The following is a 25,784-nucleotide window of genomic DNA, read 5'->3' on the forward strand; positions in this document are numbered from 1 at the left end:
TTAAATGCATTCACACTTTGTCTTGTATTTTCTCACTGGTAACAATGCATGTATCTAGTTTTAATTTGATACCTTTTGTGAATGTCCAGTCAGACTTGTTGTCTCCCTTGTTCTGTGTGGTATTGTACTGTCCTGTGTGAGCCATTATCACCAAAATTAATTCCAGACGATTTGCGACGTTTGGCAATAATAAAGGCTTGACTTGACCTGAAATGAATCACGACAGATGGTTTGAATTATGAAAAGCAGCCAAAATATTAATAACGACTTGCTATGGTTCTCGTTGCTTGAACACGTTTGGAACTCGTTGCTTGAAACTTGGCTCATTGTGTCAAAACTCAACACACAAGCAAATAACACACGACACAGATAAATATATACAGTTCACATCTATGTCAAATTGAAACTCTGCTATCGAAACCTAACAATCCTTTGTCAAAATGTCTCTCTGATGACAAAATGATACACACTTGCATCATATGAATACACTTTCAGATCAGCAGCCACACACTGGTCTACTTTATATAAAACACTTCAGTGTTTCATATTCACTGTTTTTCTTCAGTTCCATGTTTTCACAACCATAAAAAAATCAAATTCTCAATACTGTACATTGTATTATGGTACTTTACAGCGCAGTAAATTCAGCTTAAGCAAAAATCAACCCAAAAAACACTACTGTAAACACAGAAAAACACAGCAATTGTGCGTGGGTGAGCTTATGGCCGCCCGGTATAACTTCACTTGATGGTGTGGATTAGCCTACTCAATCGTGGCCATGAATTATTATGCTGTGGCCACGAATTATTTATTATGTGGCCACGAATTATTATTTCGTAGGCACGAATAATTAATGTGTGGCCACGAATTATTATTTCAACGAGATGGAGCACTTGCTGAGTCAATTCTTGTAGGGCTGAAACCCCCAGGTTGATAATGATATCTGATAATGATATCAATTCAATTTATGTATTTTCAACACTGGACTGGGCCTGTGAGTCAGAGTTCAGCAGTGGAGAATACTGTGGTGCATCTCTGCCTTCAGCTCAGCCTTAATTGATGGCCCATCAAGGGGAGGGCCCCTCCCCCCCTGCACCTGGACTGATGCTGCCTGACACAACAGCGGTCTCTTAAAATAGCTGAATCAATTCATTAGTCAATCAGAAGTATGTAAATATCTTCCCGGTGGCGGAAGAGGGCAAACAAGGTGTCCTTCAACATATACGCTTCCAGGCGATTGCAACGGTGCCACGCATATTCGAACATGTTTAGTGGTACTAATTAGCTGTCTAAATAAATAATGATCAGCTATTGATTTGCTTCCCGATAAAACTGTTGTCCAATGGCACCAAGCATGACACTCTAGCAAAACGGTACATGTATTTTACATGGTACACCTATGGTCTAGGACATGATCTCGGTGTGGCACAAGGTCGAGCTTGGTCTCATTGGACTCAGCTCAACGTGTACATGCTAAACCACACGTCATTTGTCAAAAATCTCCTTTGGAAAGCAAATCTATAGCTGGTCATTATTGATAAAGGCCTCCAAAATCGACAGCTAATTACTACCCCGAAACATTTACGTTGCAATCGTCTCGAAACGTAGATGTCAAAGGACACCTTGTTTGCCCCGTTACGCCACCGGGAAGATATTTCCATACTTCTAATGGATTAATTAACTATTTTAAGTCACCACTGTTGTGTCAGGCAGCAGCACGTGCAGGGGGGGAGGGCCCCTGGCCTTAGCGATGCGCCCTCCCTAGTTTGCAACATTGTTGAGATTCCATAGCCGAGGAGAAGAGTCGACATTACGTTGGGACTGAGGTCTAGAATGGGGGGAGGGGAGTACGGTTCACATAGGCTATGTATTAGTGGTGGATTTAATGATTTGTTTCCGTGACCCAGTTCGCGTGATTCAGTTCGCCACGAGGAGTCGTTCGCGAATCGTTCGTTTGTTCGTTCGTTCAGTCGAGTTTCCGGTAGCACTAACTCCACTGAGTCTGACTGACTCAGCTGAGAACCGTGCAATGGGGTCCATTCCATGATGCGATTTACCGCTACCCGAAACCAGGCTGAACGAACATGCGATTCGTGAACGACTCCTCCCAGTTCAGTCGAGTTTCCGGTGAATCGATTCACCGGAAACTCGACTGAACGAGGAGGAGTCGTTCACGATTCAGCCTAGTTTCCGTTCACGGTGAATCGCATCAAGGAAAGGAAGGGAATGGAGCGTTCCCTCTTCGTCATAACTATCAAACCAAATATCCTTTACATTCACCGAGTGAACATTATGAAAGTAAAATGCACATCTCTCGCTAGCATTTTTTACCTAAACACTTTTAATGGCATTACTATGTTACTATTTCCACCAAGAATAAAGACTAAGATGTCCGCCTTGTGCTTCTGTGCCATGCGTTACTCGCGTTAAAAGTTAAATTTTTTGAACTCGGCGCGTTGGTGCGTTTACGTGCGTCTGCCGCATCTAACGCCCCTAACGCGCCTCTTTAACGAGCGTATCGCGTCTATACGCCTAAACCAATGGTTCCCTATGCAAAAATGCCGATTTTCGACGCCCCTAACGCGTTTCGTGTGGCCGCACCTTAAGGGCTAGAAATCCAAATCTCGAATATGTCGTTCTCGGGACCCCGGGAAATGTGCCTATACATTTTGGCATCTCTAGCTATCTCGAAAAGGTGGGAAAAGGGGCGTGACCTCCAACAGTAGAGTAAATGTACATATGACAGAGGTTATGTTTCTAGTCCCCATTTTCAGTGGGATGGAGGTGTACATTTGTAGCTTAAGGTGTGTAGACACAGCTGGCCTGTGGACACGTTTTTGAAGTCTGGGGTCATAAGGTCAAAAGGAGCCGGCACCACGCCGCTTATGAGATAACAAAAAGTTAATGTGCATTTCTCTCATAACTTTTCTCTCATAACTATCTCATGAAATTATTAAAGTGAGGCCTGATTCTCAGATATGCCTGTTGGATGGCTAGGGTGTAGGTCTGGGAAAAACTTCAGGCCAAAATCTTGCAAGCGAGCCGCTGGGTGAGGTGCAACGAGATGGAGCACTTGCGTAGTCATTTCCTGTAGGGCTGGAGCCATGGGTTGAAGCGTATGCGTCCTTTGAGACCCCCTTTGATATATAAGAGACCCCAAGGTACAGGTTACTTAAATGTTGTAGACTCAGTCACCTATTGCATCACTTCCTTTAGGGCTTCGGCCTCCTAATTCATCATTGTAGCATAATTGAATGTCCTCTTTCATATATATGATACCTCCACCACAGAGACGTGGCAAAAATTCTCCAAATCCATATGGGGAGGGGGGGGGGGGTTGCTTGTGGACATTAGGGGTGTACACTAGACATAAATAGGAAGCAAACTCAGGAGAAGGAATGACCTCTCACAAATATTTATTGAATAAATTGTTTCAAATAACCCTGCCTCGTTAAATCAATGAGCTTGGTGTTTTGCTTTCAAAAATAGGTTATAGAAGAAGTCTAAACTGCAGAAAATAAAAACATCCAAGCTGCCTTTTAAGGATACCTTGGAATATCTGTCTATCTTTTAACCATCGGACCCTAGTTTACGACAAAAACAACACAATTGACGGCAGCTCCTTTGCCGCGTGATTTTTAGAGCCGTGTAAGGATTAGAGGGGGCGGTCGATAGCAACCACGAATGCGCCTCCTTTTTGAAAAGTCAGACAAACAGCCCTTCGGACCAATGGGTTCCGTTTTCGTAACATTGAACCGTCGGCATAGTGGCATGTCGATCTAATGAGAAATATATCGGACCATTGAGACGTCGGAACAATGAGGTGTCGGAATTACGGGCAGGCCCCGCAGCACTCCTAATTTAACCTAATTAATCAAACAGGCTAGATCTATCAAACAGTGGCCCCAGCATCTATACACACAAAGCCTTGCTCATTGAAATGCATGCAGGAAACACGGTCACACGCACAAAGCTGCTCTACTCTGCACTGCTCTGGTTCTATGTGTCATAAAAAAGGACAGGATGTCTATGTGTTCTATGTGTCATAAAAAAAGACAGGAAACCACTTCATGGTTTTGAATGAGGTCAAACACAGGATGTAAGACCTGGCTCTATATGTAGGAGACTAGATTCTGACTTTTCGTTTTCTGTTTTGAATGAACAACAACTTTCGCTAATGGAGAGACTGTGTGTGTGTATGTGTGTGTTTGTCATGAGGGAGGTTGCTATACAGGAACTAAGTGGTTTCAGTTTCAAATCTCAGGCTCATAAAGGTCACAGTAGAAGATAGGAGTGTACTGAGTATTCATCTTCAATCAATATAATACCGTCTAAGGTGAGCTATCTCCTTGTATTTTGTTTTTCTAAATATAAGTTTCCACAATATGACGACAGGAATGTTCATTTCATAATTTGCATTCAATTTGAGGGGAAAGCAACTTGTAGCAGTGAATGCGGTGTGTGCTGTAGACCAAATTGAGGTGGAAAATATGTTTTAGTAAAGCCACATAGTTTAAGACCTAAAGAAAAAAAAAACTCTTCAGGTTCAATCCCATTCAAGTGAAGGGATTGTAATAGTCGAAATTGGGTAAACAATGTAAACATGCACACCATTTAAAAAAAACAATGGTGGGAAACAAATAATGGGAAGATTTAAACAAATAGCTAATGTGATCCAACCCGGTATCACGCGATTGCGCATGGTACTGCAGTCTTACTCTTATGGTCAACGGGAGTGTCGTAGCTCTTTCTCTAGTTCTGGCGTCATTTCAGCAAATTATAGTCGGGTGTAAAAAAGATAGAAAAAAATGCAATAGCCTGTAGCCCACAATATAGATTACAATTCATTACAGTGTGCTTTTTCTTTCTGTGTTGAACTCTATGTGTAGCTTCCGTTTGAGGATGGAGAGTCACAAAGGCCAAGTTGGAAACAGCATTACAATACAGTGCTCGGGTTGGAAGGTTTGGTTCTGGACTGATGTACAGTCTAATGACAAGTACCTGTGTCGTGATCCGTGTAAAAACATCCTCATTCAGGCCCAGTCTCAACAAACGGCCAAAAAGGACAGGATACACCTGAACAACACAGGAAGTCAGTTAACTGTCACCTTCACCAATCTCCAGATGGAGGACAGTGGAACATATGTTTGTGGAGTGAGGGAGTCTGGCGTTGATTCATATAAAACGTTTGACCTTACTGTTACAGATGGTGAGTTGAACAATTGGGGCCCTATTTTAACGGTCTGAAACGCAAGTGGAAAGCGCAAAGCGCAAGTAGCTTTGTGGGCGGTTCTACGGCGCTATCGCTATTTTACAGGCGGATAAATGACACTTGCGTCGCGGCGCAAGTGTCAAAAGGGTTGGTCTGAAGCAGCCTAATTACCCGTAGGTGTGGTTTGGGCGTAACGTCCAACAAACCAATGAGAGTGCCAGCTCCCATCCCCTTTAAGAGCCATGAGCGCATTTGAATCGGACGAGTTGATATTTTGACAGCGCGTCTGCAGTCTCCGATGAGACAGATGCACATGAATTTCAAACTGCAAATGGCTCAGTTTATTGCCAAATAATATGGCCTAATTCACACATGGAATAAGGGGTTTTCTTCCACAACTTCAGAAATACTGAGTCCTCAAATAAATTTCGCCAAAGAAAACGTAAATAATATAACATATGATATGCGGTAACTGATCTATTTAATGAAATACGCAATACATTATAAACATTGTTTCTTATCAGTATTGTATGCTATCCTAATATGCATGTGTCTCCGCGGTAATAGACATTGCCATTGATTGTATTATGCGTTACGTGTTTAGTTTGCGTGTGTTTAAACAGAGCACACACGCGCGCCCGCATTCATTCATTCTTTTTAACACTCACTCGCGGTAAAACAATGTTTTTCACGATCAAATACTCATCAATCCTAAAAGTTATGGGCATGTAGGCCTATACGATGTCTGTGTCAAGAAAATATGTGTTTGCTGTACGGTGTTAGCAGATGCATTGATTTAAAAGTACAACTTATTACCGCTGCATCAGCTGTTCTTTCCCAAATAATTTACCAAGAATGTGCGGCTAGGTAGATGAGAGAAGCAAAGTGTATGCGCGAGGTGCACAAGCAATCCGTATGCATCGCATGCGCATGTAGGCTATGCATCCGCCCTTAAAATAGCATCTGAACAACGCGCCACTGACTTTAAACCAGGTATTTCCTGGTCAGTAGCGCAATGGTATTCAGCAACGGCAAAATAGCGTTTGCGCCAGAACACGCCTCCTCCTTCCGCCGAACCGCCCCTTGGGGCGCATGATCAATCCCTAATTTACCGGCGAGTGGCGCTGGTGGGAAAAGAACGCTCTGCGCCAGTTGTAAACTAGCAACGACACATGCGCCAGTGACTAAGTCACTTGCGCCGGATGCAAGATAGGGCCCTTGGTCTCTAAGAAGCCAAAATATTTTGTTGAGATAGTTGATAACTTAGATTTCCAGACTAAATGTTTGAACTCATCCATTGTTTGCTGGCATGTTTCTAGTGGTGATCACTACTACAACTAGTAGGCCTACCGTCGCAAAAACAACTCCTACTGTAACTCCAGACGTCTTTACCACAAACCAGATTGCATCTACCAACTTCCCACTCTCAAATGGGACACAACTCGGTGGAAAAGCCATAGCATCCAGTAGTAGTGAGTCTATTTTTGTCTTCAAATTAAAATACACAATATCAACGGAACAAAGAGTTTTTCATCATTTCTTCTTCCTTTTCTGTTCAGTTTTTCTACCATGTTTGCTCGTCGGAATCGTTGTCGTGGTCGCCCTGTGCCTGCTGATTTTCATAAAGTGTAGAAACAGGAAACCATCAAGTAAGACACACACACACACACACACACACACACACACACACACACACACACACACACACACACAATTTGAATCAAATTCCAGCACACGCTGCCAGTTGCATTACTAATGTTTTCAACCTGTTCAACAGGAACCACTGAGAGGAAGAAACGTGTGGATGAAGATACTCCAGAGGTTTTTATTATTATTATAAAAAGATCATCCAATGCGGTGGTAGAAGTAGTACGAGGTAGCACTTTAAAGTTGAACCATAACCACAAGGTGAAGGCCAATGCAGGTATATGTGTCCGTCTACTCTGTACTACGGTCCAAGGTCCAAACTGTGCATTTAGTCCGTTTATTTGATTTAACAAACTAATTATTTTGCCGTTAGGGTTAGCACAGCCGACGAAGTCACAAGAAGTTTGCTCTGTCACAGTTGTTCAAACTGTAAAGAGATATGGCGTCATCAGGGTAGAAAGATCCAAATGAAAGAAGTATTATAAGACCAAAAACAGGAGACGATTCAGATATTTTGCAAAATAAATACTTTCCGCTTAAAGCGACTCGGACCGTGGATCCAAAAGCCGCTGACATCCACTCAGTGTAATGGCTGGGTGAGGAGCAGGGGAAATAGGACTCAATGCTCAAACATTTGTATCTCTGTGTCTGTTATAATTACTCATAAAAACGGGCTGAAATTATGCATTCATATCTAATTATTTGGGGTAATAGTGCCCTGTCACGCTCAAGGAGAAGTCTCCCACTCCCTCATATATTTCAGTTTTTTTGCAGGAAAGAATGTTGGAAATGTGAGGTGAGGGCTGGATCGAGGAGAGTTTGTTGTGTTGGACTGCAGCAAGTTTAGCTTAGTATTATCTAAAAGTTGGGTTAATAATATAAAATAGGGTCCAGGTGTAAGTAACCCAAGCTTTCCTTTAAATTGGTTCGTCCACCAATTGGTAAAGGTTATATAGCAACAATTTGTGATTCAGAATAAACTCTTGGATATGGTTCATCTTGTGACAAAGTGTATTAGTTTATGTTGCTCTGTTTTTGAGAAAGGAATGGATGGAATCTTCTTCTTCTCCCGGTTTGCCACTCAAGGTTTCACCTCTGTATGTGAACTTCAAAGAGGACATTGAGTGGAGGCAGAGAGAGAGAGATCCTCTGGCAGTGAAGGGGAAGTCTTCTACTACTAAGGAACTCCAAGAAGATCTGTATGCTAATAGTGCCTTCACAAACCAGCATAAAGTGAAAACCAAACACACCCAATGATGCTTGTGAGGTAATGGAAAAATGCGTGCTTGATTATCAAAAATGTAATGTTAACTTTACTGGAAGGTGAACAGATATTAGCTTAACATTTTGCATTATTTCTGCCATATTTCCTCATTTATCCTTCTCTCTGTTATATTATAGTTTTGAGATGAGGGCTTGTAGTATGTTCATGTATGCATATATGTACACAGATCAATGTGATTGGTACTTAATAAGGTGGAGATCCAACCCGGTATCACGCGATTTCGTGCACATGCGCACAAACATTAATCTATTGATTAGTTTCCCAGAGCACGATTGTCAGACTTTTTTCGTGCTACACAGAACGAAATGTAAACCAATGCATTCTGAATGGGAGCGTTTTTCAGACGAGAGAAAGAGAAAGTGTCCGCAGACAGTACAGTGCACCCTCTAGTTGTATATATGTCAATATTTCCGTTTTTTAAGCAGACCTCCTCAAAAACTGAAACGAGCGTGCTCGACAGAACGCGCATTTCTCAGACAATTAAAGTGCTCCACAAAACGAAACGAGAGAGAGAGAGAGGCTTCAGAAGGGGTGTGCACAGACAGGGCACCCTCTAGTTATATACAGTACATGTCAATATTTCCATTTTTGCATTTCTGAAGCAGACCTCCTCAAAAACTGAAAATAAATAAATTAATACAAATAACCGTGCTCCACAGAACGAAATGTAAACCAATACATTCTGAATGGAAGCATTTCTCTGATGTTAACCCTATATATATAAATATTCATTATATAGGAGGCCTCTCAAGCCCATCAGTTACTTGGCTCCGCAGTGCATCAGTGTCCCTCTCTATGGCTCCCTCTCTCTCTTTTCCACTGTGTTTCGAGAATTCATATCGATATAACGAGAAAGGATGTTATGGTAACGGCAAGAAAATAAAGGCTCCATGGTCATAATCATTTTAATATAATTAAATGAAAGCTTGTAATGAGGAAATGAGACGATCTAGTTGTGGGCCAGCAGAGGCAGAACTTTGACCGAATTCGGCCGATAACCTTAATTTTTACATTGTTTTTATATTATGAATATTTTTATATTGTCTGGTATACCTGAACCACACTTAGACATGGTGGAAGTGGATTTTCAACGGTCAGTTAGGCTACAGATCTTGTTATAACGATAATTAAATAAAAGCTACATGGTCTAAATATTATAGGCTAACTAAATAATTGTATATTTATATATACAGCATCTAATATATATTTTAATATTAAATTAATTCAATATTAAACCAATGCATTTCAATCTGGAGATTTCTTTCTACTTCAGAAGGGGGGGGCGGGCTGCGCAGTGCACGCTCTGCATCATCTTGTTAATACGATAATTGATTAAAAGCTACATGTCTGCTTATAATATTATAACTAAATCATTTTATATTAAAATATATATATAGGCCTAGATAATATATATTTTAATATTTAATCAATTCAATATTCAACCAATGCATTTCAATCGGGAGATTTTTCTTCGACTTCATAAGGTCTGCGCAGTGCACGCTCTCGCCCCCATATCGTTGTATTTCCAACAGTTTAGGCTTGTAATTAATACGTTTCTTTGTAGTCAACGTGACTCTTTTCTTTTTTTCTCATCACTGTCTGGTGGCTAGTAGGCTATAACTCTGAGAGATGTGCACGGACACATTTAACGAGGCAGGGTTATTTCAAATAATCCATTAAGTTATCATGTGTGAGAGGTCATCCCTCCTCCTGAGTGTGTATTCGGTGTGTATTGACAACACAGTCTCACTCCTAGAACGTATACCGACTGTTGGCAAGGGCACTTTAGCGTCGGTCGCTGACAGGAAAGGTACCCTTCAGCGTTGTCTGCAGACGGGGAGGGGGTTCAATTCACTACAATGTTATGCCACCCCGGCGATGTTTGACGTTCAGAGCTCCAGCAGCCCATTCAGTCCTGTAGGCCTATTAACCCGAGGAGAAGTTTAGGAGGGACAGAGAAAGGTTTATAGAGTTAAAGTACGCGTTTAGCAAGGCCGTGTGCGTGAAGCTAAACGTCAGTACTCTGAGAAGCTCCAACATCAGTTCTCAGCCAAAGACTCTAGATCTGTTTGGAAGGGACTCAAGTAGATCACCAACTATAAACCATCCCTCGCTACATCAACAACCTGCGCCTTGCAAATGAGCTAAATGTGTTCTACTGTCGCTTTGATAGTGATCCACCTGCAGGTGGAATTGGGCGCATGGAGCTGGGAGAGCCTGACCCGAAGCAGAGCTGGGAGGATCGTATTAAAGGCAGAGCTGACGTCCACAAACAGGATTCTGGCATATGTTCCTGGGGAGTCCAGATGCTGGAGGAGGGTGTAGTGCAGAGCCATGTTTACTGCATCGTCTACAGACCTGTTGGCTCTGTAGGCGAACTGCAGGGCGTCCAGGAGTGGGACAGTTATGGCTTTCAGGTGGGACAGCACAAGGCGCTCAAATGACTTCATGACAACAGAGGTCCGGGCGACGGGTCTGTAGTCATTGAGTCCTGTGGTCCTTGGTTTTTTGGGGACGGGGATGATGGTGGAGGCTTTGAAGCAGGCTGGCACGTGACAGGTCTCCAGCGAGGAGTTGAAGAAGTCCGTGAACACTGGAAACAGCTGGTCGGCTCAGTGCTTCAGGGTGGATGGAGAGACAGAGTCTGGGCCGGCTGCTTTGCCGGGGTCCTGACTCTTAAAGAGCCTGTGGACGTCCCACTCCTGCAGGCAGAGAGTCTTCACTGTGGTGGGGGAGGTTAGGGGACACAGAGGATTGAAGGTGTGGAGGTCCTGTAGAGCTGGTGGTGGGGGAGTCAGAGGGATGAGGCTGGGGGAAGGTGTCAGGTCTGTCCCTTTGCCTATCAAAGCGACAGTAGAACACATTTAGCTCATTTGCAAGGCGCAGGTTGTGGATGTAGCGAGGGGGGGTTGGTTTGTAGTTGGTGATTTACTTGAGTCCCTTCCAAACAGATCTAGAGTCTTTGGCTGAGAACTGATGTTGGAGCTTCTCAGAGTACTGACGTTTAGCTTCACGCACGGCCTTGCTAAACGCGTACTTTAACTCTATAAACCTTTCTCTGTCCCTCCTAAACGTCTCCTCCTTCTGCAGCCATAGCTTCCTGAGTTTGGCTGTGAACCAGGGTTTGTCGTTGTTATAACTCACCCTGGTGCGTGATGGAATACAACAGTCTTCACAGAAGCTGATGTATGACGTCACAGCCTCTGTGTACTCGTCCAGACAGTTGGTGGCAGACCTGAACACATCCCAGTCGGTGCAGTCAAAACACGCCTGAAGGTTCTCCACCGCTTCACTGGTCCACTGCTTGGATGTCCTCACAACAGGTTTACATAGCTTGAGTTTCTGCCTGTATGTGGGGATCAGGTGGACCATGACGTGGTCAGAGAGGCCCAGTGCAGCGCGGGGGACGGGTTGATATGCACTGCTTATTGTGGTGTAGCAGTGATCCAGAATATTCTCCTCTCTGGTCGGGCATTTAATAAACTGTTTATATTTGGGGAGTTCGTGGCTGTGGTTGCCTTTGTTAAAGTCCCCAAGAACAATAACTAAGGAGTCCGGGTTTGTCTGCTCCACACTCAGGATATTGTTGCATTGTCCTGCGTATTACGATGACGGTTTCGGGCCGCCCTGGCGATTGCTCCCGCGCCTCCTCCCTTCTCCGTTCGCGTGGTATATTTTAATTGACTAATTAAGGGTGCCACCAGAGGGCGCCCCAAACGAATTTGTCGCCCTGGGCGGTCGCCTAGCTCGCCTATGCCGAGCGCCGGCCCTGCAGTGAGCGCACATTGGAAAGAAATAATCCGGGTAACGGCATACGATTTCCGCGCTGACTGAGACGCACTAGCGGTCCAGCTCGTTTCCCTCTCCTCCTGCGCTTCACTGCGTGGACAAGAATGTCCAATAATCCAATGTAAGGGAGCAGAAAAGTTGGGAAGCTTTTCTTGTAATTGACCACAACTTGACCACAACTGAGCAGCCCAATAGCATCCAGGCAAGCACAGGGTTTAGCTTTAGTGTCTACTGTTCCAAAGTAAATGACAAAATATGAGTCCATCGGCACTGATTGTACCAGTGGTTCAAATACAGGGTTATCGTTTGTAGGCACTATAGACGTTTGTTCTTGCATCAAAAGCTATTGATAGGCCAATTCGATGAAACTATTTGGTCTGCAAAAGGCACACCTCTTTAACCCTTATAAGGTGTTCGGGTCTGTGGGACCCATTTTCAGTTTTTAGCTTTATAAAAGTGATACAAATAATTATTATTTTGAACTAAGATTCATTGGCTTTGGCTCATTTTCTGTGAGGAACATGAATCAGAAAACATTTTCAATGACCCCCCCCTGTATACCCCCCCATCACATTTCTATTACACACAGGGTGTTCGGGTCCAGTGGACCCGGAGCTAGTTTAAGTGTGGAAATCATAGGTTCTGTGCACCCTCATTTTCCCTTCTTCCTCTGTGTGTGTGTGTGTGTGTGTGTGTGTGTGTGTGTGTGTGTGTGTGTGTGTGTGTGTGTGTGTGTGTGTGTGTGTGTGTGTGTGTGTGTGTGTGTGTGTGTGTGTGTGTGAAAGAGAGAGGGGGAAAGAGTAAAGCAGGTGAGAGCTGGGCCCTTGGTGTGAGCACCCACAGTGTGCACCCACTGTTCCCGCACAAGGTTGCAAAATTGGAGCACCCAACACTATCAAGCTTGGGGACCTGACACTATAAAAAAGCTCTGTCAGCGTGGTTCCATACCACAACTGATCAAGATGGCAAAGCAATTCTCTGTTCAGACTGCCTTACAGCTGATATTTGAAGAGACAGAGGGTTTTGATGGTGATGCAGAGGAAATAAGTTCGGAAAGTGAGGATAACATTTCAGAGTTTGAAGAGGAGGATGAGCATCAGCCAGCTCCGAAACGTAAAAGAGCCTCAGGCCTAGCCCTTCAGCAGCCAGGACAAGCCTGCGAGCAGCAAGCCCCAGGACCATCCCGTGAGCAGGCAGGACCAGCCCGCAAGCAGCCAGCCCCAGGACCATCCCGTGGGCAGCCAGGACCAGCCCGCGAGCAGCCAACCCCAGGACCAACCCGCGAGCAGCCAACCCCAGGACCAACCCGCAAGCAGCCAGCCCCAGGAACAACCCGCAAGCAGCCAGCCCCAGGAACAACCCGCAAGCAGCCAGCCCCAGGACCATCCCGTGAGCAGCCAGGACCAGCCCGCGAGCAGCCAACCCCAGGACCAACCCGCGAGCAGCCAACCCCAGGACCATCCCGCAAGCAGCCAGCCCCAGGAACAACCCGCAAGCAGCCAGCCCCAGGAATAACCCGCAAGCAGCCAGCCCCAGGAACAACCCGCGAGCAGCCAGGCCCAGGAAAAACCCGCAAGCAGCCAGCCCCAGGAACAACCCGCAAGCAGCCAGATGTAGGACCAGCCCGTCAGCCAAAAAGAAACGCTGTGAAGTGTGTGGACCCATGATGGACAGAGAAACACAATATATGCAACCAGTGCAAAAAATACATATGCAATACACACACAGTGAGACTCTGCCCCTCATGTGTGGTATAGTCTGATATACGTATAATGGCCGTGTTCAAAGGCTTTAATGTGTTGTTCAGACAGATGTTATTGAGTATGTTTCAATTTCTAATGATGTTGATTATTTCCCAGTTATGCCTGTTTTATGAGGCATTTCCTTATTTTGTTGCATTTTAATGCAAAAAGAAACAAAAACGAGTGGCACCTCTATTCATAAATGTGATTTAACAAAGGTAAAGTGAACAAATTTAACATATGTGTTGTTTATATTACTTGCAATTGGGATGAAGTAACCATCTGGTGAGTATTTAAAAAAAAAAAATTAGATTATGGTGAATTAAAAGGCCTAAAATGCAATGGGTCCACCAGACCCAGCAGCACCTCCTGTGTAACAAAAACACGAACACCCTATGAGGGTTAAGAGACCTATTCATCTTCCTTGAAGTGTTTGTAGCACAGCCCATGGCACAGCTTACCTCGCGTCATCAATTCCATGTAGTACTTATTTGTAACACTAGATGGTGACATCTACCATAATATAAACGCTCCCTGCTTGCATTAGACATTCAGGTTAGTTTCGTTATGGATAAAATAGCATTTCAACAGGATAAGTGGTAGGCTCAAACTACTTAATGCGGATTTAGAGGGTCATAAACTCAATTATGATTACATTTTTCAAGTGGGTGTTTTAAAGTACAAACATCGAAGTAGTTCTGACAAGTCGCCTATAACTATAGATGCCCGGCCATGCACACATGCAATTCTTGGAATAGGGATTTGCCCTCGTTTTTAAGCTTGAGCCAAGACTTGAGCCAAGACTCCGACCCTGTGGTTCAACAGTCTGGTACCGCTCTTTCTTGACTCGCTCACTTATCAGCCAGACATCAGGAGCGTCAAAGGGCGGGTCACACTCGCTCTCATACAATGAAGTGTGTGTGTCTGGAGAGGGACGCGTCAGGAGCGGAGAGATGCTTCTGGAGAGAGACAAGCGTCAGGAGCGCAGAGATGAGCGCCGTCGGACAGTGAACTCATGGTGGACATAAAGAGCCCGACTCTGTACATTGAAGGTGTCTCCCGAAGGTGTCTCGGGTCCTCGAACGCAATCTGAATTCAGAGTGAGTATTGCCCTTAGTTGATGTTACATTTATATTTCAGCGTTTTTTTAATTATTATTATTATTATTATTAGGCCTATTATTATTATTGTTATTATTATTATTATTATTAACAAACATACAATATCGTCAGATATGTCTTAATTGGAAACGAACATCGATTTGGACGTAGACCTGATTTGGAACAATTTTTTAACTTTTAAACTTTTTTATTTTGGAGAAGCTTAGCCACGCCGGCGGCCAGGCTCTCAGAACCGCGAGTCATGCAGCTATAATTATAGAAGATGATGTTGTATGAAATGCATTGTGTGCTTTTGTTTTAAAATATGAAACATGTAGAACAGGTCTGCAACTAACCTGGTGTGATATTTTTAAATGATTTGTTTTAAGTATCTGTGTTCTCAGTTCTGCTTTGAGAGTGTCGCAGATGGACCAAGATAGCGCAGGAAGTGGGTAAAGATAAATAGATTGTGTTCACTATGCTACTCTACTGATAAGTCAGACGAGGCATGTTTGCTTATAGTTGGAACAGAAGAATGAGTGCTCTAGTTTGTCGTGAAACATTGTCATTGAAGGGGTCAGGTGTTTACCCTTTTTGTGTTCAACATTGCTGGGAAAGCGCTTCCACATTTTCGGTTTGCCTCATGCAGGCATTAATGTATTTTAGAAGATGAATCACACATATTTAGTGGCAGAAAGAATGAAATTAAACATTATTCTTACTCTTCAATAATGTGCAACTCCATTGAAGCAATTTTGACCCTGCTGTAGGCCTACTTTAGCCCGAGCCAATCACATAATTCTCCCTCTCTTCTATCATAGTGTCAGTAAGGATTGTCCAGGAACAACATAGTCACGTACACACAGGTTAATGTAGCAATTTGTTGCGGGCACTAGTCAGACACTGTTGATGGCACAACAGTGTCTAGGTTATTTTCCTCTTGCCTCGTCTCGTCAGAACAGCTGCTCCAGAGCAGGTATGAGACCAGGTCATCGGGACAGGCTTTGACATGCTGTGGACACTGATAGGAAAGCATGACTGTCCCTTGATAAGGAAAGGCACAGTGGCTATAGCTAGACAGCTACACATTTCTATAACCTAGAAGGAAGACGTCGACCGAATGGTATGTGAAGCAGTTGGCCTCGGCTGTACTTCTACGTGTGACTGCGTGTACTGTACAGAGCATGACATACCATTCATTTCACTGTGGAGCAGGTTTGGTAGGCCTTTAGATGCTAAATCATCCGTCTACGTGATGGCAAAGCAGGTGTTGATGGCCGTGTGTGTCGATTTGATTGACTGCTGAAATACCAAGATCATGAAGTCAGTATGATCACACTCTCTTACACACTGTGTCAGTCATGAATGATGATATTATCTCTGGAGGAAATTAGCTGTTTTTGTGGTTTCCGATTTTCGCAGACTTCAGTGGTAAAATGTACACGTTTTAACATGCACACACTCACTCATGTAATGTGGTGCAACACCTTATATTCTCACCTTGTTGTAACAGTATTCCCTCTTACATATCTCATTACTGAGGTTTCCCTGGGATTTTCCCAAGGAGTATCTCTGTACATGCCCTCTGAGTTATGCCCATTGTTCCAGCACCGTAAAGTTTAAGCTTGACTTAGAAGACTCACCTGTAGCCACTCCCTCCCAGCCCTCCTACTTATCGTATGTTCTACTGTCACTTAATGTACGCACTTATTGTATGTCGTAGTTCTAGTAATTATTTGTGTAGCATCTTATCCTCGCTGTCTTTGTTGTATACGGGGAATGGGTTAACCTAGTGATTGTTAGTGCTTGGAACTTGGTTCGATGAACATCCTTACCGTACCGACAGAGATATAATGTTTCAACTTCTTATCTTACAAATGTGCTAACTCACTTTCGATAAATTCGTCTGCTAAATGCCCCAAATGTTAATATAAATAACTGAACAAAGCAGAAGGTTTCATCATGTAAACGTTCTGTTTTGTTTCCCTCCGTTTTGTTTTCTCGTCCTCCCTTCCTCGCGTCCTTGCTTTCTCCTGTTTTTGTTCCCCCCCTTGTGTTCCTGTTTCCCTCCCCCTTCACCCGGGCAAGCTATTTTGTTAGTTAGCATCGTAAGTTCCCATGACATGACAACAGATCACTTGGAATACGTTTATTTTATTTCCACATCATACAGTCACAAACGTGTTACACGGAGACAAAATACACAAAAGAGGCAAACAAAACACACAAAGGCACTTTTAATACATAGCCTATAGGCACTTCCACCGTCACACTTGTAGATAGATACTTAAAACACAAAACAAAAAGAAACAGCAGTTCACCACTGGGTAGTTTACCGACTCGATGACAGCCCTCGTTTCTTTCCCCGTAGGGAGGGCTGAACCGATGTGCAACACCACCGCCACCACCTCCGCCCTCGGGCCCCCCAGCCAGCAGCTCTTCTGCCCCCTGATGGTGGCCATGTGCAATCACTCCCTCAACAACAACACGGGCGCCAACCGGGTCGTGGTGTCGGTCCTGGGCCTCGTCTCCTGCCTGGGCATCCTGGAGAACGCCCTGGTCCTGTGGGTGGTGGGCTTCCGCCTGCGCCAGCGCACGGTGGCCTCCGTCTGGGTGCTGAACCTGGCCCTGTCCGACTTCCTGGCCACCCTGACGCTGCCCCTCTTCACCCACTACCTCCACTCCAACCACAGCTGGGAGCTGGGCGGCGCGCTGTGCTCCGCCCAGACCTCCATCTTCTTCCTCAACATGTTCGTGTCGGCCTTCCTGCTGGCCGCCATCTCCCTGGACCGCTGCCTCCTGGTGGTCAGGCCCGTGTGGTGCCAGAACCACCGCTCGGTGGCGACCGCCTGGAAGGTGTGCGCCCTGGGCTGGGCGTGGGCGGCGGTCAACACCTTGCCCTACTTCCTGTTCCGCTCGGTGGTGACGAAGCTCGACGGCAGGAAGCTGTGCTACCACCATTTCGCCTTGTACACGTCCTCCGCGGACACGCTGGGGTGGGACTGCAAGGTGCGGCAGGCCTCCACCGGCATCTCCAAGATGCTGTTTGCGTTCCTGGCGCCCCTGGTGGTGATCGCGGGGAGCTACATCCTGTTTTGGGTCAGCCTGAGCAAGAGGCAGACGAGGAGGAAGCAAAGTGGCTCCATGCCAGCCGGAGGGTTGATGGAGACGGGGGCGATGACCGTCAAGGCTCCGGACGCCGGCAAACCTTTCTTCTCGCGGCAAACATCCACTTCGTTCTTTACTCGGACGCCTGCGCCTCCCGTGTCGCCCTCCGCGCGCCCGAAGCACCCCAAGAACAACCTGCTGTCCCAGAGCTTCACCAAGATGGTGACGTCGGTGATCGCGGCGTTCATACTGTGCTGGGCACCGTACCACATCTTCTGCCTCATCGAGGTGTCGGCCCACTATTGGCCCCAGAGGGTGAAGCTGGTGGAGGTGGGGCTGCCCTTTGCCACCTTGTTTGCGTTTCTGAACCCCGTGTTGAACCCCATCCTGTACGCCTTCAGCTGCCCCAACTTCTGCGTGCGGATCCGCCACAGCCTAGGGGCGCTGTTCGAAGGCCTGGTGGAGGAGGACGGGAGCAGAGGGCTCGGCAAGACGATGCGACAGAGGAGGAGGAGCAGCGTCCGGGACCTAAACCTCACGTGAACCTCCGGGATCACCAAACCATTCAGGGGAATCACGCCTGGCCCCGCATTCGCTTGACCCCTTCACCTCCCCGCCCTGCTCCGCCAGCTTACGACAAGTACTAAAGATGCGTGCTAGGACCAAGTTCTGAATGATAACAGTTAAATGGACTGCATTTATATAGCGCTTTTTTTAACCAGTGGGAACTCAATGCGCTTTACAATGCTGCCTTACATTCACCTATTCATGAGCACATTCACACGCCGACAGCGGAGTCAGAAAGAAAGGGCGACAGCCAGGTCGTCGGGAGCAGTGAGGGTGAGGTGTCTTGCTCAGGGACACCTTGACACTCAGCTAGGAGGAGCCGGGGATCGAACTAGCAACCCTCCGGTTACCAGCCAACCCGCTCTATCTTCTTAGCCTCATGCCGCCCAGTTGAACATTAAAGGTGCAATGTTTAGGATCTTACATTGAGGTTGCATGTTGCAACAAACTGATCCTTTCACCTTGTCATTACCCATGACTTAGCCAAAGCTACAGTGGCTTGTACTGGCATGTAGTTGGTCCTAGCTTAAAACTAAGATAGTCATTATGGTTACGCATTACAACACGACCTCTAAAGTATTTTGTCCGGTCTGGGCTACTGTAGCAACTTGGTGGTGAAACACCAACGAGGATAAATCTAAATAGCGAGCTCCCGCTCCCTATTTAGATAGGACTATATCCAAATAGGATTATTATTGGATTCTTATTTTCATGGATTATGCACTAATTAAAACATGCTTATGAATATTCTATTCCATTTCTGCCAAGTCCGTTCCGATAGACGTTACTAAATTCTATGTATTGTACCTTTAATAATATTTAGCTTCAAGCTAAGTCAAGCTTACACTTACTGAAACGCCCAAAACCAGCATTTCCACTTGCTGTATATCGTCTATACAGCAATGAATTTCTGTCTTAAATTAGGCTTCATCCTGTCACTTCCTGTTATAAATGGCTGATGATGATGGTTACAATTGGCTGAAACCCTGGCTATCAGACAAGTTTCAAAATAAACTGTAGTACCCAAACAAAATGCCACCTGTCAGGGCGTAGATTGGTGATTCACTCGCTGCGGAAATGAAAGTGACAGTCCTGATTGTTGTTAGGGCAGTTTGTGTGTTGTTGGAAATTGTTTAAGTACAAAGATCGAAGGACTGATGAATTGACAAGTGACAATGTGAGCTTGTTCACACGCCAACAGATGTAACCTTATTACCTTATTTGTAACCCTTGAACTAAAAATAAGGCAAACTAATAACAAACACAACTGGAGCAAGTTTTAAGAAGCATAAACATAACAAGGGGTTAATCAGATAATAATCTGTGTGGTTGATAGTCGGATTGCATTGTTGCATGAACTTTGTCACGCCTGCATCAAACACTCCTTTGTGCACGAGCAAACTTGCACGCCCTGTCCCGTGTGACGAGAACCGCTGCGGTAATGCTTGCCATAATTAAAACATAAAGATGAGGATGTAAAGATATGACAAGAGGCAGGCTGGGGGGGGGGGGGTATTCAAATGTAATGGTGGGGATGTAAAGATATCTTATTGTAATTTCGATTTTCTTCATCATTGATTTTCTTAATCATCAATCTTTTCACCTGACCGCTTGCAATGTCAAGCGCTTTCACCGTTATACTTCCATCGCCAGTGTGGTTTGTAAAGCTTGTTGCAACTGAATAAAGTTGCATGAACCTTAACTTATTCAGCAGAATTATACTTTGCATGAACAAAAGGTACGAACTGAAAGAAAAACTAAATTAGAAAGTGGAATTTAAACCAGGACGAAAAGTACACAGACCTAGTCAATGTGGAAATCTCGGAATGGCATCATAATGTTGTCACGCCCAAAGTCAAGTCCAATCCTGTTGAAGTCATAACATCCACACATAAAGTGACAAGGGTTCTGGAATCAATGAAGATGCAAAATGAGATAAGTATATTCATGTTCTCCTTATCACCCATGTATGATTCAAGAAAATTCTAAAGGAGCAGCCAAAATAGATCCCCATACAGGGAGTCCTTCTCTTCCAGTCAGAAGACCAGGTATGTGCACCATTTAACATCTCTTATGTGTCAGAGCATCATTCCCCTGTGCCCTGATTGCACTGTTGGATACAGAGGTGATTGTAATCGCACAGACAAAAAAAAAGAATGGAATTATAGCTCTGCTTTGAAAGACTTTCAATAGCAGAATAAAGACTTCAATCTCTAAAGGTGTGTTAGTACAGAGTGTCCTAACCGGGACATTTGACACAAAACAACCATTAAAACCTATGAATACACATACACACACGAATACAAGTCCAACTGCCTTCTGCTCCTGTGACAATCCCAGATCTATATTGATGTGTATCTGGTAAGGAGGGGTTGCAGTATAGTGAGTGATTATGAAACATGTCGGGTAAACGGTTATTGATAGAGCTTATTTTCACAAGTGCGTATGTCTAGACCAAAAAAAAAATCTATTTAAGCTTGGACAATTTTTGGGGTGATTGGGAGTGGGGGTTGGTGTGTGTGTGTGTGTGTGTGTGTGTTTGTGTTGGTTTGTGTGTGTGTGTGTGTGTGTGTGTGTGTGTGTGTGTGTGTGTGTGTGTGTGTGTGTGTGTGTGTGTGTGTGTGTGTGTGTGTGTGTGTGTGTGTGTGTGTGTGTGTGTGTGTGTGTGTGTGTGTGTGTGTCTGACAGTGCGTGCGCAAGCGTTGATCACTTGCGTTCGGGGACTTCTCTGACCTGGTGAACTAGAATGATCCCGCCCCCTCGTCCACTGTGTCACCCCTCCTTCTCCCATCGTATGGAACTCAAACCTTAAATCCACGCCCAACAATGTGCATCCAACCAATCCATTATCCCTGCATCCAACATCATCTCCCCATCCAACCACTTCTATTCATCTTTTATCCAACAATTCATTCACTCATCCATCCATTATCCATCCATGTTTCAACTTGTGCCCACCGTTGATATAGTCCTAATATTCATCCATCCAAGCATCCATCCATCCATCCATTCATTCATTCATCTACCCATTCTTGCATCCCTACACCCCCCCCCCCCCCCCGTAGCTAAGTCGCTTTGGATAAAAGCGTCAGTAAAAATCCCCTAAAATGTAAATGCTTCCATCCACATTTGGGTGTGTATCTTTTTGATAAAGCACACAGATATGGACTTTTTTGTTTTTTCAAATGATTTCATCGTGAGTCATCGTGATGAATGTCTTAGCTACATTAATGTTGCAGGGGCACCATCTACACCAGCGGTCCCCAAGCCCCGGTACCGGTCCGTGGGTCATTTGGTACCGGTCCGCAGAGAAAGATTATTATTATTATTTATTTTTTTCAAGTAAACTCAATTTACTTTGCAATACTGTCACTCTTTTACATGCCATAAGTCTATATGCAGTTGTTAGATTGCATGTAACATGTTTGCATTTTTGGCAACCTCTGCGCTACATAACCCAACCCCCCCCCCCCCCCCCCCCCCCCAACATGAGAAGGTGAAGCCACGATACACAGAATTCATTCATTTGGTTCTAAATTGGTGTTTAAATAATGACGTTCATGGAGCCTTTTCAAAATTCTCCCAGTGAAAGTTTCTGTCTGGCCAGCATGACACCTTTATCTACCATGCACCAGCATGGTAGATAAAGGCATATTCCGTCGACTAGTAGTGTCTGTTGGTGTGCTGCGATACGGTTATCAAACAGAGCCATGATTAATGTCCAGAGCCTCACCCAGGTGTCTCTCCGGTGAATAGGCCCTTTGATGGGTCAACCACCAAACAGGAAGGCTTGTGTTTGACTGACAACAACAGGGAAGTAGTTATTCTTGGAACTTCTTGTTCTGGTTCTGATGTAACATTGGGTTGAAATAATTTAATCATTTAGGTATTGACTTTTTTTTTTGCATGAATATAGGAACTAGACAGTCTAGAGTCTAGAATGTCTAGTTCCTATATTCATGCAACAAAAAAAAGTCAATACATGAATATGAATTTTTTATCATTATTATTCAAAGTCTAGACTCTAGACTTTGAATAATAATCATAAAAAATTCATCATTACCTGCAATCTTCATTCAGTTGATAGAAATTCAGGTCGTTATCGGACTAAAATTATTTTTTTATATTTTAATTCAGAAGGATTGATCGATTTGTATGTTTAAACATTTCCTTGATACAGCTGTTTTGAATATGCACACCTGCTGTCTTCTGTATAACATTGTAGGCCAACATGAATGTAGACATGTTCCCAGTGTGGTCAGTATGCCGAACGTGTTTGATGGATTATAAGTCTTATGTGTTGAGTAATGTATATTCACATCTGGACACTTGTATCACCAGAATGACGTTTTAACTGGGCCACATTGAAAAGGACTTTTGTGCTCTTCTTTCGACACCCACTGACTCAAATGGTTAAGCTTTGGCCTTATATGGAGTCATGTGTCATACTTTGGGATGCAAATGGTTCCTGTATGCAAAATTCCTACAATGCTTGTGTTGTGTTGTGGGAGTGTTGAGCTGCTGAACACATTGACAAATACATTCGACTAGTGGTTACATATTTGTTTCTTGTTTGCGGGAAATCTATATCCTGAACAGCAGCTGGAACACGAGGCACAGTGGGGGGGGGATTAAGAGCACAGAGTGAGGGAGGGACCAGAGATTGATTGGAATGTAAAGGAAGATTAGTGGCGTAAGATTAAAAGAGTGCAGGGATAAGATATTCAGTTAAACGTGCGCACACTGAAGTGAAAGTTTGCGGAATAACTTTCTCTTCAGTTCTTATTCTTCTTCTCTGAATGAATTGGGGCCAAAAGCTAAACAGCCTGCTCAACAAACATTGAAGTATTCAAATATTGTAGGGGCCTCAATAGATGCATCACTACCAACCGTCTATTTGTATGGGATTTAAAAAATCGAAATTACAATTTACTGACAGACAGACACACACACACACACACACACACACACACACACACACACACACACACACACACACACACACACACACACACACACACACACACACACACACACACACACACACACACACACATATACACATTCACACACATATACACACACACATGCTGAAACTAGCATGTGTTTAGAACAGGCACATTTTATTTTTACAATGGACCTCATGTTTGAAATGTATGTGATAGAAAACGATACGAGCGGCGTATTGATCTACTGTGCTCAGTCAGCAGCGATTAGAACCCGACAAGTCAGCGGGCAATATGCCGGATTAATGCACCCCTCCCAGCCAATCAGAATCGAGCATTCTTAAATGAAGTAGAATAAGATTCATTATTTTGTGTGTGTGTGTGTGTGGATAATTTCACAATCGTCTGCGGTTAAGGTAGTACAGAGCGTAGCAATATGTTATCATGGTGACCCCTAGTGGCCATGCAGTATATTACTTCATGTGCTTCTAGTCGTTTGTTCGAGGTGTGACTGACTTTAGCCCAGTAAATAAATTAGAGTATTGCTCTATAGGCGTGTGCCGTCCAAAATGACCAGGTGGGGCGGCGAACTACCTGCAAAAGCATGCTCCCAATTTTTTTTTTTGCAAATCAATGCTCCGAGTTTATATATATTTTTTATTATGTGATTGTCACGTTAACTATCTATAGTTTCTGTAGGCTTTCCGACTTTTGGTCTGTTGACGATTTGGATGATGGTGGGCGGCGATTGTAGTTGAGTTTAACGTCCAGAGGCGGAGTGGCCGTCGGGACGATCGGGAGATATCCCGGTCGGCCGGCCGGCCAGCGAGTTCAGGTGGACCGGCCCACAATTGTGTAGCGGCGGCCTGCGAAGTCAGTTGGACCGGCCCACAGTTGTGAGCGGCCGCGAGGCGTCTGCAAGCCGGCCCTGAGCATAATTTATTCCCCGCCAAGACGCCGTGAAAATCCCCGAAATAAACAATATATGTCTCAAGAACATCCAACCAATATTTATACCACTTCCTTACTCTCTATGTCTCATTCATGGTTTTTTTTTTATATTATTTTTTTTTACTTCATTTAATTCTTCATTCTTCAGGCGTTACAGAACTTTCATGGCCATGAATAAATAATACGAACTACAGTTTACTTTAATATGTTTGTTCTTGAATTGACGTAATGGAGCAAAGACTCCTGGGATTGGGAAATGCGTTTATCCAATAAACAGATGCAGGTCAAGTCCATTTTCGGAAATGTAGGGGGATAGCCCTAAAGACGCGTCAGACAGAGAAGGCGAGCAAGTTCGTGGTTGCTTGCTTTTGCTTGTTGTGGCACTCATGGAAGGCAAGAAGAGAAAAGAGAAAGGAGGGGCTGAAAAGGCCAGAATAAAGAAGAAGCGGATGCTGGAGGGGGATGCATCTAAGTGCTGAAATCAGGCATTAAAGAGTTGTGCAGGTGAATTAGCCAGAGCTCCACCATTGACGTTATTGCTAGGCGGGAGCTAGCACAAGCTGCTAGTCAAATGTGTATGTGCTGGCTGGTATATTTCAGACGAATAAATGACTTAACTGATCTTTCTCTTTTAATGGATGGAGAATACGTTAACAGATTTGGAACATGTAGTAGTAGTCGTCTAGTCGTGTCAACACGTTACACCGGTATTACCGAGAATAAATGGTATAAACTTTGAAACTAGGTCACTCCGTCAACTCTCCTCTCACACTAGGTGACAGCGCCTTATAACGTTCTATATTATATAATAGTATAATATAATTTTATAGATAATATCACGGCCAAAAGCTCTGCGCCTCCGGATGGCTGTAGTGCGGGGAGCACTACAGCCACTACAGCCACTACAGCCACTACAGTGCTTTTGTTTACTGGTCTTGTAAGGAAGTGCGCCAATTCTCGGAGCGCCAATTCTCTTCCGCACAGAGCAGAACTGTGACCTATTTTACCCATTTTTAATTTCTTAATTATAATTATATCATTCATTTTTACCAATTTTTTTTTTTTATTACTGAAAAAATATATAAATAAACGGTGTTGCAGGGGGGTGGGGCCGGACCGGGGAGGATTCTCCCGGTGGCTATTAGTGCCCCACTCCGCCCCTGTTAACGTCTCATGCAATGTTGTGGCGGGGCAGCTCAGCGATCGCAGTCCTCCGTATGTTATCGCATAACCCTGCAGGCTTCAATAAGGATTTCAATCCGCGCTAACAGTGGATCCCCCGTTCCCTCCCTTGTCCGTTCCATTTGGGAAAAAGCAGAGATGAACCGTCCCCCGCGCCCTCTTCTCGCAGTTTCTGTGCAAGGCCCCTTCTTGCAAGCAGGGGCGCCTGCAGCCGGAGGGGGCGCCAATATGCCAATTTCCCGCACAGTGATACGA

The 25,784-nt window shown here is 44.5% G+C and overlaps 1 protein-coding gene and 1 long non-coding RNA gene across 3 annotated transcripts in view; one reads left to right on the forward strand and one right to left on the reverse strand.

Annotated features, from left to right (window-relative positions):
* Positions 1–25,784, reverse strand: part of LOC132454711 (uncharacterized) — a 43,781-nt gene that overhangs the window by 15,737 nt on the left and 2,260 nt on the right. The window lies entirely within an intron of this gene.
* On the forward strand, positions 14,482–19,388 carry LOC132454691 (prostaglandin D2 receptor 2). Of its 2 annotated transcripts, none has more exons than XM_060048206.1 (2): positions 14,482–14,775; positions 17,147–19,388. In XM_060048206.1, the coding sequence occupies exon 2, from the start codon at positions 17,161–17,163 to the stop codon at positions 18,424–18,426; it is 1,266 nt and encodes a 421-aa protein (XP_059904189.1). In that variant the 5' UTR covers positions 14,482–14,775; positions 17,147–17,160; the 3' UTR covers positions 18,427–19,388. The 2 variants fall into 2 exon arrangements, with proteins under 2 accessions (XP_059904189.1, XP_059904190.1); XM_060048207.1 differs by lacking the exon at positions 14,482–14,775 and adding an exon at positions 14,867–16,098.

Source organism: Gadus macrocephalus, chromosome 3 (genome assembly GCF_031168955.1).
Source record: "Gadus macrocephalus chromosome 3, ASM3116895v1".
Taxonomy (NCBI): Eukaryota; Metazoa; Chordata; class Actinopteri; order Gadiformes; family Gadidae; genus Gadus; species Gadus macrocephalus.

Excerpts from the sequence above, each read along its gene's own strand:
- LOC132454691 (XM_060048206.1), top strand. The coding sequence starts at position 17,161 with ATGTGCAACACCACCGCCACCACCTCCGCCCTCGGGCCCCCCAGCCAG.